Source organism: Caretta caretta, chromosome 10 (assembly GCF_965140235.1).
Source record: "Caretta caretta isolate rCarCar2 chromosome 10, rCarCar1.hap1, whole genome shotgun sequence".
Taxonomy (NCBI): Eukaryota; Metazoa; Chordata; order Testudines; family Cheloniidae; genus Caretta; species Caretta caretta.
In genome coordinates, this window is record NC_134215.1 from 67,047,237 (window position 1) to 67,061,367 (window position 14,131).

At 42.9% G+C, this 14,131-nt stretch overlaps 1 protein-coding gene across 1 annotated transcript; it reads left to right on the forward strand.

Moving 5' to 3' along the window:
• Positions 1 to 6,713: 6,713 nt before the first annotated feature.
• RAMAC (RNA guanine-7 methyltransferase activating subunit) lies at positions 6,714 to 10,612 on the forward strand. Its single transcript, XM_048867221.2, has 3 exons — positions 6,714 to 6,853; positions 8,383 to 8,558; positions 10,215 to 10,612. The coding sequence occupies exons 2-3, from the start codon at positions 8,392 to 8,394 to the stop codon at positions 10,405 to 10,407; spliced, it is 360 nt and encodes a 119-aa protein (XP_048723178.1). The 5' UTR covers positions 6,714 to 6,853; positions 8,383 to 8,391; the 3' UTR covers positions 10,408 to 10,612.
• Positions 10,613 to 14,131: the final 3,519 nt, after the last annotated feature.

The following is a 14,131-nucleotide window of genomic DNA, read 5'->3' on the forward strand; positions in this document are numbered from 1 at the left end:
CCAAACTTGGGATGCCACTTGTTCAGGGAAAGCCCTGGTGGGCTGGGCGGGTTTGTTTCCCTGCCGCGTCCTCAGGTTCTGCCGATCGCGGCTCCCACTAGCCGCCGTTTGCTGCTCCAGGCCAATGGGAGCTGCTGGAAGCGGCGGCTGGTACATCCCTTGGCCCACGCCGCTTCCCACAGCCCCCATTGGCCTGCAGTGGCAAACTATGGACAGTGGGAGCCGCGATCGGCTGAACCTGCGGACGCAGCACGGAAACAAACCGGCCCGGCCCGCCAGGGGCTTTCCCTGAACAAGCGGCATCCCAAGTCTGGGAAACACTGCTTTAGTTGATTTCTCAGAGTACCTATGAGCCTTGATTAAAAGGACTCCTCCTGTTGGAAGTTAAAGAAATATACAAAAATTGCAATTTCCTTTTTCCTGGTACCATGTCAACATTTCATTAAAATGCCTGTCCTAACCATCCCAATTGTTCCAAATCAGGAGCCAGGTTCCCAAAACTTATGAGATTGGCATAACAATTATGAGATTTTAAACAAATAACATTTTCAGTCAAATTTCAGGGTCTTTTTATTTGCCTCTTAGTTTTTGAGCCATCACGTCACACTTAGGTCACATTTTCAAGATTTTCTCCACGAGCATGAGAGTTAAAAACTTAGTTTTTCTTTTAAATGAAAACTGAAATTCTCATGAAATCACATGATTCCAGAAGCTGGGCCTTTAAGAGGATCACCAGATATTATAAGACTCATGATAAAATAGCAAGAGTTAACAACACTCGGCATTCTATGAAATATTTTTCCTCCCCATTATTTTCCGGATAAACTAAACTATTAATTTTTTTTACAGTGTATGTTCCTCTGTTTAGTCAAAGGGCATTTAACACCTTTCTGTAAGAGTTCATTAAGCACAGATGGACTGAAGGGAAGAGTTCTTAGTTAAAGTTTAGAAGAGAATAACATTATTACTATTTGATGTGCTAAAATTCATTCGAAGAATAGTCAGGAATGATGGGAGCTTTGTCACATGGTAGTGTTGTACCAATAAATTAAAAACCAGCAGGATCTTATTAAAGAGGAAAAGGCAAAATACCACATTTATTGTGAATACAGAAAGAATCATAGTAAGCAGTTAGTTATAGTTATAACATTCCATTCAATCTAATATTTATTCACTCATACACACACACACACACAGAGGTTCTGCAAGGTTGTTATCATAGTTATCAGCCTTAGAGTTGCTCATGCCAAGCCTCTGGCCAGGTGGCCTGGACATGAGGAGGGAGCAGGGCCTTGTCAGATGCTCATCTGATGCTCCTGGAAGTTGGTTTGTAGAATCAGACCCTGAAGTTCTCACTTTCTAGAGTCCATTTTTATAGGAATTTCTTCCTATGCCAGTCTATGGGAATTGCTTCATCATGCTGTTGCTGAATCAATCAGCAGATAGCACATTCCTGACGGCTCCGTGCTGCTTGACGTTATCTTGTTCTTTGGTTCTCCCATTCTTGAGGCTGTTGGGTGGATTCCAGTCTGCCCTCCGGGGGGTCCTCTGGTTATTTCCACTTGACGCCTTCTTCAGCGGATGGACACTGGATTCCTAGGCTGGCACCTCCCTGATCATTCAGTTATTATCCGCACCAAGCATCCATCCACATACATCCTCTATCTCTATTTTAATCACAATTGTTAATACAACAAAAGGACGGGGAGTCTCTGGGTGCTGTTTCTGTTGTTACAGAGTATTGCTTTGAGTCTCTCTCTGTGTGAATTGCTTTGAGAACAGTCTTAGAATGTACTAACGCAATTAGCAGCTTGAAAGTTTCACACCTAGAGGGAGAGAAACAGTACCAAAAACCAAGAGACCTCTTAATTAGTAATACCCTGGAATTTAGAATCATAGAATATCAGAGTTGGAAGGGACCTCAGGAGGTCATCTAGTCCAACCCCCTGCTCAAAGCAGGACCAGTCCCCAGTGTTTGCTCCAGATCCCTAAATGGCCCCCTCAAGGATTGAACTCACAACCCTGGGTTTAGCAGGCCAATGCTCAAACCACTGAGCTATCCCTCCCCCCCAAACTATGGGGAATCAAACTCATTTGTGATTTTAATACGGAACTTCTTTAATATGATCCAACAGTAGTACAAGAATCAGAATTGCTGATTAGGTGAGGTTGATTGTAAAGAGAGAACACACAGGCTATTTAGAGACAACTACAGTGAAGAAGGCAGTAGCAGGAATGGAAAGAGAATTGCCAAGGGCCTGATACTGAAAACACTTTAGGGTCAGATTTTTAAAAGTATTTAGACACCTCAAGATGCACACAGATGCCTAGTTAGATTTGGAAAAGTGCCTAGGTATCTAACTTCCATTGAGTTAGGCACCTTCATGATTTTAAAAATGCCAGTCAACATGTATAGGCACCTAGATACCTTTAAAATATGGCCCTTAAACCTTGTCTATGTTCAGCTTGAGCATCAGTATCGTGTATTTATCTAAGGTATTTCTAAGGTGCCTGCTGCCACCTTGATCACATCTGCTATGTCCATTCTCATGGATTCTTGTAGCCTGAAGAACAAGACCACATGAAGCGCAGATTCAACCACAAATGCCCAACTACATACAACACAAAGTGTTAAAATATTGGTGCTATCCTGATCTATCCCATCATCTGTATGTTTTCTCCTGTATGGAGATGGGTTAATCAGGGTTAGTTAGTACCCATTACACCTCTGGCATTTAGGGCAGCGATGAAGCTCCTCCACTCCTGTCTGTTTCTGGCAAGTTTTTCAATGGTTCCCCAACTGTGCCCCAAGTCTGTTGTTTTTAGGCAGCCTCGTTTTCGCTTGCCTTCAGGTGTCCATCTTATTGCTATTCCGGTGATGGAATCAGTTTCCTTCCAAAGCACATGGCCAATCCATCTCCAACGCCTCCTGGTAATGATGGTGTTCATATCTTCTTGGCTGCACTGTGTGAATAGATCTTGGTTTGAGATTGTTCTGGGACAAAAGATAGGGAAGATTTTTCTGAGGCAGCTTCTATGGAATGAAGACAGTTTGGACATGTCATACTTGGTCAATCTCCAGCATTCTGCACTATAAAGTACTGTTGAAAGTACGCATCTCTGATAAATCCTGAGTTTGGTTTTGGTGTTGTATTTTGATTATTTCCAGTCTGTATTTAAACTCCTGAAGGTGTTCCTGGCTTTACTGATTTTGTTCCGGATGTCCTGGCTTGTTCCACCTTCCTGGCTGATGGTGCTGCCTAAGTATGTGAATGTTTCTACATTGGTGAGAACATGATCCTCTATCCCTACTGGTGATGGTGAGGCAATATTAAAGGTCTTGATATCTGTTTTACCGCGATTGATTTTCAGTCCAATTTGCTGGCTGAATATGTTAAGTCCAGTTGTTTTTTCTTGTATATGGTGTTGGGTATGTGATAGGAGAGCAAGATCATCTGTGAAGTCCATGTCTTCAAGTTAATCAGGGTGTCCTGGCCAAACTCTAATTTGGGTATTTATATTCTGACTACAATATTAACAATTCCCCCAGTAATTTCATTTGGATTAGGTATTCTTTTCTTTCCCTTTGCTCTTATGCAGTTGCCATGTTTTACCCAGGAGGAGGCTATACTTCAGAGGCAGGCAAAGACTGTGATTCCAGTACCGGGCTTTGACTTTCACCCTGTGCAAACCTGCTAACTATACTCTGGCTGCATGTTATTCCATGCAGAATGTTGTCTCTATGCCCTGATCTTGCAGGGAGTTTCATGCAGGCAGACTTCAGTGCTCATGCAGAGCCCCACTGAAGTCAATAGGGTCCACCCAAATAGGGCTTCTTGCAGGATGGGTCCATAGGCTATGACCCAAAAAAGCAGTAAGCACATGCCTAACTTTAAACATGTGAACGATTCCATTCACTTCAAAGGAACTACATACATATGTTCTCAAAATTAAGCATGCGCTTAAGTGTTTTGCTGGACTGGGATCGTCATTTGTAAACTGCTTTAGGATCCTATGTGATAAAAAGTTCTATATCAAGGTAAATCATTGCACTTTAATGAAAGCCCTCAGTTACCACTGAACACCTTCTAAGGGCCTATAGGAAGAAAATAATCGCTTTGCTTTTTTGTTAAAGACCATCTTACAATTTTTCTACACAAAATGTCCTCTGTTTATACTTGTAGCTATAATATCCCTTGGTTCAAGTGAAAGATGTACAGAGAGGAAATAAAAGCCTCAGTGATTTCTGCCCATTTAAAAGGGCAGCCACTAGAGTAAGGATATAATCTTTCAGATTCAAATGAAAATTCATCTTGCTTAGAACCAGAGACCCCAGACTAAGATATCTGCAGTAGGCTATGTGGATCCTGGTCATCCATTTTATTCTGTGACTGAGAGCAAAATCCTTCTTTGGTGCATGCAGGACAGCAACATGTGATATTTCTGTTTACATCAAACCATGAACAGTTTTACTACCGATCTTTCTGGAGGATAGGAGGCAATATCATTGTCGCTGAAGACTTTTTAAAGTGCTATATGTTACTGTGAATTTTTGTGCTTTACTACTGTGTGTGAGCAATAAAGAAAAGTGTCAAGTATAAGACTCTTGGGTGTATAAACTTATAAAAATCATTGCTTTTTTTCTAACTGGGTCCTAGAAAAAAAACCCCACACTTTATCATATGGAGCATGAGACGGGGAGGGGGGAGGAATCTGGACTCAAGAATTATGACTAATAATAAGCACTGAAAATGCTCTAAGAGTTTGTGTATTATAATGGTCAGAATGACGTGGAGAACAGTGAAACGGGCACAATTTCTTGTGTCTTACAGTCTCAATTAAATCACATGCTTAAAAGATGGGAGCAAAATCAGACCACTACATTGCAAACTCTTAGGGACAGGAAGCGATGATCATTATGGCAGTGACCTACTGTTGTACAGTCCAGTGTCAATTTATGGCAGTTCATAAACCAGTAATAATAACTTTACTTGAACTGCAGCTAGTCAATAAGAGAAGGCTTAACTTTCTGCCTGAAATATTTATGCATTTAGGACGCAATTCAGGAAGGTACTTAAGCAGGTGTCTAACTTTAAGTACATTGAAGTCAATGCAGCTCTCACAATGCTCAACTTTAGGTTGTTGTGCAAGTAACTTGTTAAAGTAGGGCCATATACACAACACAAAGAAGAGACCCTTCTGTACTAACACAAAATTAGTCATAAAACAGAAATCACACTTCACACAATTTCAAAAACTTTTATATATAAAGCAATCAAGTTGCCTTTGAACTCTGTAGGATTGAGCAAAATGATCAACTTTTTAAAGATATGTAGTTAGATAGAACTGGTATAAGTAAGCACAAAGTGTGCTGTGTGAATTTTATCAATTTGAATATTGTTCTTCTGTTAAAGCTCAAGTATTTTATATTACCCTTTAAATAAAATATACTTTAATAGTCCCTGAAAAAACTCACATATCTCTGATTCCTACTTGTACTTCATTGGGGTTTCAGATCAGGCCCATAATGTATAAAGTGCAACACATACATAAATCTTTGCAAGATTGGGGGCTATCTCCCAATTCTGTAAAGTTACTCCTGTGAGTAGTTACTCCCACGCAGAGTCCCATTAACTTCAATAGGACTCCTTGTGTGGGTAACAACTGTGATCAAGGGCATAACTGTTTGCAGGATTTGGCTCCAGTTATTTTTCCCCCTTCACTTAGTGTGATTTCAAAACATGTCAAGACAATGAATATTGCAGTATTTTCCTCTAGACTTTACATGATAAGTCACTTCATCCCACCTTAGCCTCAAATATGTATTAATTCTCTGAAAATAGTAATGAATGTCCTTTGGTGTAATTTGAGATACTAAGAAGGGTTAGCCTCAAAAATTCTCAGCTTAGAGAACTACAAAGCAGAGTTGAAAAATACTGGTATCTTCTTATGCATTACTTTTTGTTTATAACATTGTTACTATTTTACAGAAGAGAAGCACACACACTAATGCTACACTGATGTAAGCAGCATACTGCATCCTACACTAAATAAAAGCCATGCATTAAAATACAGAGGAGGTTACATGTACAGTACCCAGTGAGCTCGGACAGCGAAAACTACTTTTCCTGAAGAGTATGTAAAGTTGCTCATATCAGTTCTAGCCTTCTCATGCGGGAAACACACTTGGTTGAACGGGCATGAGAAATTCCACATCCTAGAGATCTAGAGGAAGAGTAAACAACTAAGGAGTTCTGTGTCTTTAAGAAAGATTTATCCTGGGAGGTAAAGCTCAGCAGAGGCAGATGCTGATCTAGCTTAGGTGCCCTGACTGAATAATAATCAACACCTCGAATGGCAAAGAAAGTCTTTAGCAACTGCAAACACTTATGCCCGTCAGGAACTCCATGCACGTTAGCACTGCGCCACCTCTCTCTCCCACTCACCTGCACAGGTGTTTGCAGACTAAGGACGCTAGGAACTAGAGACGGGGCTTGGGCTGTGTCCCGAACCAGGGGCCTTTTAACCTTCCTTGAATGACCTACGCTTCTGTGCACACCTTGCTAGGGGCACATCGCGCGCTGGCGCGGGGCGCAGAGGCCCAGCCCCGGGAGAACATTGCTCTGCCCAGCCTCGCGCCCCCGTTTGGCCCGGCCCAGCCCCTGAGCCCGGCGCTCCTTAGCGGTCACAGCCTCCCCCGCCCCGCCCCTGCCGCGCTTCTGCGGCGCCCCCTCCCCCCAAGGCGGTGGCGGCGGCGGCGGAAGCTGGAAGCCGAGGGGGCGAGGCCCGGGCCCGGAAGAGGAAGGGCTTGAGCTGCGGGAAGGCTTTGGACTGTGGTTGCTGCGGGTTCTGGGTGAGGGGGGGGACGCTGTGCGAGGGGGAGGAGGCTTGGGGTGGGGGGGGGACATGCGGCGTCTATGGGGGCTGTGGAAGGGCGGGAGGCTGTGTCCATGGGGACTGGAGGGGGCGGGGGCTGTGGAAGGGCGGGGGGATATGTGTGGCGTTGGAGGGGGTGTCTGTGGGGACTGGAGGGGGTGGGGGCTGTGGAAGGGCGGGGGGATATGTGTGGCGTTGGAGGGGGCGTCTGTGGGGACTGGAGGAGGCCGGGCCTGTGTCCATGGGGACTGGAGGGGGCGGGGGCTGTGGAAGGGCGGGGGGATATGTGTGGCGTTGGAGGGGGCGTCTGTGGGGACTGGAGGAGGCCGGGCCTGTGTCTATGGGGACTGGAGGGGGTGGGGGCTGTGGAAGGGCGGGGGGATATGTGTGGCGTTGGAGGGGGTGTCTGTGGGGACTGGAGGAGGCCGGGCCTGTGTCCGGGACTGGAAGGGGCGGGGGGCTGTGGAAGGGCGCGGGGAACGGTGTCTATTGGGGCTGGGGGCTGTGTGTGGAGTTGGAGGGGCTGTGTCTGTGGGGACTGTAGGGGTCGGGGGCTGTGTCTGGGATTGGAGGGGGTTGGGGGCTGTGTGTGGGGACGGAGGGGCTGTGTCTATGGGGACTGGAGAGGTGGCGGGGGGGGGCCTCTGTGTGCGGCTGGAGGGGGGTGTCTACCAGTGCCCAAAGCTCTACTGTTAGTTTATATGCCCTGTGCATTGCTGTCTGTCTCTCAGCTTGACTCCTGTCCTCCCCCCTTTCCCCCCACCTAAAACAAATCTCCCTTGCTGTGGGCAGGTCACACACTGATGCCTGTCCACCAATTGTTCCCAAGTGGCCCTCAGAGGGAAATGTGAGGCCTTTATTTGACTGATTGTAATACAGCCCAGGTCAGAAGTGACCTAAACATAATTGCTTATAATAGCTGTCTCTGTTAGCAAAAAGAAAAGGAGTACTTGTGGCACCTTAGAGACTAAGGTGCCACAAGTATGCATCCGATGAAGTGAGCTGTAGCTCACGAAAGCTTATGCTCAAATAAATTGGTTAGTCTCTAAGGTGCCACAAGTACTCCTTTTCTTTTTGCGAATACAGACTAACACGGCTGTTACTCTGAAACCTGTCTCTGTTACGTGTCTGAGGTGTAATAAGTTGATGGTTTCAGTTCAGTTTCTAGTAGACAGGTGTCTCTCAGAAACCTCCCATTACATTTTGACTATCTGGTGGCAATCCCACTGTAGGTGTCAAAGATTGTAAACACATGGAGACAGGAGTACTTTTTCTGTTTTAGAAGTGGTCCAGTACAAAGTTGAGGCAGTGAAAGGAAATTAGTTAGTACTTACCTGAATCTTCATTTACAGAATAGTTAAGACAGTATCAGGATTGTCAGTCCAATACGTAACTAATAATTTAAAATGTAACACTTCATTACCTCAATTTTCACTAAGTGGATTTAGTAGCTGTCCTTTTCATGTCTTTTTTTTAAGCTACTGCAACTGTATTTTATGCTAATAGTATTTCAGAATGACTTCCTCGCTCGAAGTTCCTCTGAATTATGAAGAGATGTTTTCTCATCGATTCACATCAGGAGATGAGGAATATCAAGAGTATTTAAAACACCCAGCAGATCCACCTCCTCTAGTAGAAGAATGGAAAAACAGATCTGGTGGTAACCAAAGAAATAGAGATCGGTACTGATTTTTTAAATCTTTGTTAGTTTCACAAACACATATTGATGTCATAGCTAGCACTCTAAAATGTTTGTCGGCTTTAGAATAAAGAGAAGTAGGTTTGCTGTATGCTCCCCATTATTTGGTAGGTTTCTTGATTTGAAAGAAATTCACCTCTCTCCAGGGTAAAAGACAGGATTTCTCTAAATTAATACTGACTGTTTTTTCATTTGATAGAAGAGTATGAAGCAAACTGCTATTCTCTAAAGAATGAGCTGGAACCACTTAAATCATTGCCCTTGGGGCCCACTGCTGCTCGGCCATGAACTGATTTTTTTTTTTTAAAGGGGAAAGATCAGAGGTTTGTCTGCTAAACCACAAACAGCTTGTCTTTGGAAGCATAACTGTCAACAGAAAACTGACTCTGCCAAGTAGCAGAGTGACATGATGACTCTTTTAATGTACAACTAGCAAAAAATATAATTTGCAACCCAGATAACATTTGACATATTGTGACTAGGCTAGATTGCATTTCTTTTGTCTATTTGTAAGGACCATAGAATATATCTCCCCCTCACAAGTGCACTGGAAGATCATATTATATGCCTACCAAAACTGTTTTGAATTATATTGTTTTTCTCCAGGCTGGGAGTGTTGCTCCCTTAATCTTGGATACGGACACTTGATTTTTGGAACTGAAAAAAGGAATATGCCTGCATTTCATGCCCAAGCAATTTTTTTTTTTCCTTTTAGTATTGCTGGGACTGGATTTCATATTAAGTTACTTAGGCTCCAGGCCTGCAAACACAGACACACAACTAGAATTTTCTCATATGCATAAAGTTAAGAAGGTGTGTAAGTGCTTTCTGGGTTGGGGCTTTGTTCTTCTAAAAATAAACAATTCCAACATTTTCATCATTCTACAAACTTGTCAGTAACTTCACACTTAAGTTGTAAATTACAATTTACCAACAATGACTGTTGAGGAAGTTGTTCTTTAAAAATCTGTTTTACGAATTTATTATGTGAATTTTTAAGCTAAATTTTAGGTTTCAGAGTAGCAGCCATGTTAGTCTATATCTGCAAAAAGAAAAGGAGGACTTGTGGCACCTTAAAGACTAACAAATTTATTTGAGCATAAGCTTTCATGAGCTACAGCTCACTTCATCGGATGCATGCAGTGGAAAATACAGTGGGGAGATTTTATATACACAGAGAACAGTGTGTATGGTAACACCCATTGTTTCATTTTTTCTGTGTATATAAAATCTCCCCACTGTATTTTCCACTGCATGCATCAGATGAAGTAAGCTGTAGCTCACGAAAGCTTATGCTCAAATAAATGTTAGTCTCTAAGCTAAATTTTAGTAATTCATTCCTTTTATTTCATTTTGAATGGTTTGTGCAAAGGCTGAAATTTTTTCCCTTGTAAGACAGCCAGTAGTTTGTTGCGTAGCAGTAAGTAGTTGACCTACCTTGGGTCCAAGAACAGATTTGAATAATCACATCTTTGACATGTATTTTGCCCTAAAAAAGGATTAGCGGTTGTTTGTGTGTTTAAATAACTGGAGCCAGATTTTAGGAGTACACTAAAATAGTTTGTTTGTGAAAGAGTTCAAAACCTTCCCTCTTTAAAATCTCAGAGCTGGTGTTTATACAAATTTCTTTTTATTACAGGTTTCAAGATGGCAGGCAGTTTAGAGGCAGAGGTGACAGGCACGACTGGCAAGGTGGTAATAGATCTAATCAGTGGCCAGGAAGAAGCTGGGGTAACAGCTACCAACAGCACAGACAAGGACAGTCTTACTACCCCCAGTATGAATATGGCTACAACTCCTACAATCCAAGGCCTCATTACGGCCGTTATTAATATGATATTTTGCTGTTAAGTATCCACTAAAACCATTTAACTTGAATGCCAGATTTTGGGTTTTGTTTTGCTCAATTTTCTTGTATTTTCTATGTAACTCTAGGTAATGGATATTGGCTTTAGAGAGCCTGTTGATGTCATTTTTGTAATGCAAATTAACACAGATGTGACCTTTGTTGTGAGTAATAAAATTCTATAAACAATCTCTAGTGAGCCCACAGATAACATGATTAAGTTTCTCCCTCCAATTCTTTTTTGCTAGGTGCATATTAGAACATTGTTTTCCCCCACCCTGTCCCTGACATTATCCCACTATATTATAGCTAGAAAAAAATCAGTAGTTCAGGGAAACAGAAGTTTGCTTTGTCTCTGAAGCACATTCAGTGACTATGCATACATGCCAGGGTGTTCTTGAAATTCTGATGCAAATTGTGTCCCTTGCTTGCGAGGAGTGTTGCTTATTGTGGTCATCCATAATGGAAGAAAAGCATGCAATCTGGGTGGGATTTGTTTTTGAACTACTATTCCTACTGAGCTAGCTGAGGCTGCTGGAGTTCATGAAAGTTCAAGAAAGACATTGCTGTCTGTGTTTTAACTAATCATAGAATATCAGGGTTGTAGAAACCTCAGGAGGTCATCCAGTCCAACCCCCTGGTCAAAGCAGGACCAATCCCCAAATAAATCATCCCAGCCAGGGCTTTGTCAAGCCTGACCTTAAAACCTTCTAAGGAAGGAGATTCCACCACCTTCCTAGGTAACACATTTTAGTGTTTCACCACCCTCGTAGTGAAAAAGCTTTTCCTAATATCCAACCTAAACCTCCTCCACTGCAACTTGAGACCATTACTCCTCGTTCTGTCATCTGCTACCACTGAGAACAGTCTAGATCCATCCTCTTTGGAACCCCCTTTCAGGTAGTTGAAAGCAGCTGTCAAATCCCTCCTCATTTTTCTCTTCCTCAGACTAAACAATCCCAGTTCCCTCAGCCTCTCCTCATAAGTCATGTGTTCCAGTCCCCTAATCATTTTTGTTGCCCTCCGCTGGACGTTTTCCAATTTTTTCACATCCTTCTTGTAGTGTGGGGCCCAAAACTGGACACAGTACTCCAGATGAGGCTGGATGACTCACCAATGTCGAATAGAGAGGAACGATCACATCCCTTGATCTGCTGGCAATGCCCCTTCTTATAGAGCCCAAAATGCCATTGGCCTTCTTGGCAACAGCAGCACACTGTTGACTCATATCCAGCTTTTCATCCACTGTAACTCCTAGTCCTTTTCTGCAGGTCCTTTTCTGCAGAACTGCTGCCTAGCCATTCAGTCCCTAGGCTGTAGCGGTGCATGGGATTCTTCCGTCCTAAGTGCAGGACTCTGCACTTGTCCTTCTTGAACCTCATCAGATTTCTTTTGGCCCAATCCTCTAATTTGTCTAGGTCCTCCTATCCCTACCCTTCAGCGTATCTGCCTCTCCTCCCAGTTTAGTGTCATCTGCAAACTTGCTGAGGGTGCAATCCACACCATCCTCCAGATCATTAATGAAGATATTGAACAAAACCAGCCCGAGGACCGACCCTTGGGGCATGCTGCTTGATACTGACTGCCAACTAGACATGGAGCCATTGATCACTACCCGTTGAGCCCGACGATCTAGCCAGCTTTCTATCCACCTTATAGTCCATTCATCCAGCCCATACTTCTTTAACTTGCTGGCAAGAATACTGTGGGAGACTGTGTCAAAAGCTTTGCTAAAGTCAAGGAACAACATGTCCACTGCTTTCCCTTCATCCACAGAGCCAGTTATCTCGTCACAGAAGGCAATTAGATTAGTCAGGCATGACTTGCCCTTGGTGAATCCATGCTGACTGTTCCTGATCTCTTTCCTCTAAGTGCTTCAGAATTGATTCCTTGAGGATCTACTCCATGATTTTTCCAGGGACTGAGGTGAGGCTGACTGGCCTGTAGTTCCCCGGATCCCCCTCCTTCCCTTTTTTAAAGATGGGCACTACATTAGCCTTTTTCCAGTCATCCGGGACCTCCCCCAATCACCATGAGTTTTCAAAGATAATTGCCAATGGCTCTGCAAGCACATCCGGCAACTCCTTTAGCACTCTCGGATGCAGCGCATCCGGCCCCATGGACTTGTGCTCGTCCAGCTTTTCTAAATAGTCCCGAACCACTTCTTTCTTCACAGAGGGCTGGTCGCCTTCTCCCTATGCTGTGCTGCCCAGTGCAGCAGTCTGGGAGCTGACCTTGTTCGTGAAGACAGAGGCAAAAAAAGCATTGAGTACATTAGCTTTTTCCACATCCTCTGTTACTAGATTGCCTCCCTCATTCAGTAACGGGCACACACTTTCCTTAACTTTCTTCTTGTTGCTAACATACCTGAAGAAACCTTTCTTGTAACTCTTAACATCTCTTGCTAGCTGCAACTCCAGGTGTGATTTGGCCTTCCTGATTTCACTCCTGCATGCCCGAGCAATATCTTTATACTCTTCCCTGGTTATTTGTCCAATCTTCCACTTCTTGCAAGCTTCTTTTTTGTGTTTAGGATCAGCAAGGATTTCACTGTTAAGCCAAGCTGGTCGCCTGCCATATTTACTATTCTTTCTATAGGTTTGTCCCTGTAACCTCAGTAAGAATTCTTGAAAATACAGCCAGCTGTCCTGGACTCCTTTCCCCTTCATGTTATTCTCCCAGGGGATCCTGCCCATCAGTTCCCTGAGGTTGTCAAAGTCTGTTTTTCTGAAGTCCAGGGTCCGTATTCTGCTGCTCTCCTTTCTTCCCTGTGTCAGGATCCTGTTGACCAAAAAAGCAAAGCAGAGGAAGAATTGTAAAAGATGTGAAGTAAGACTCTTATACAAAAAGAAAAGGAGTACTTGTGGCACCTTAGAGACTAACCAATTTATTTGAGCATGAGCTTTCGTGAGCTACAGCTCACTTCATCTGATGAAGTGAGCTGTAGCTCACGAAAGCTCATGCTCAAATAAATTGGTTAGTCTCTAAGGTGCCACAAGTACTCCTTTTCTTTTTGCGAATACAGACTAACACGGCTGTTCCTCTGACTCTTATACAAGATGTATTTCTCCCTGCTGAATGCATGGCTTAAATTTGTAGCCTGTTTTCCCCTGTCTTTTTTTAAAGCACTACTACATTCCTGTAATATTCTTTTGTTTGACAGCTCTTCTTACAGCACCCTGAGGGACAAAATTCATGGACCTAAAAATCCAGTTCCATTTCAACCTTTGTTATAGATTAGGACATTTTCTTCAAAAGCATCCTAAGATGTGAAATGAAATAACTCGGGTTGTTTGCTCGTTCCAATAGATCATTACTAAACTATTTTTACTTGCACTTAGAAGTGACACGTGAAGAATGAGTTTACATCTTTTTAAAATAAACTCACTAGGTACACAATTCTCTTCGGGAGTCCTGTTTCCCTCAGTGCCAGCTATAGGTTTGTGATGGCTATTTTAATTTTTTTCTTTATAGGAAATACTTATGTGATTCTTAGCACTCTTATGTCTGTTCTTGGTAGTTTTCTTTTATGATTGTATATAGTCTTTTGCATGAGAAAAAAGCAAATACAATACATAGAAGTATGCTTATTAAACCTTTTAATTTTTTATGAATTGAGCTCTTGTATTTGCTGAAAGAAATGGATTATAACAACAAAATAAACACATTATTGAAGATTTAGGAACTGCTGTGAATAATATTTATGAAAC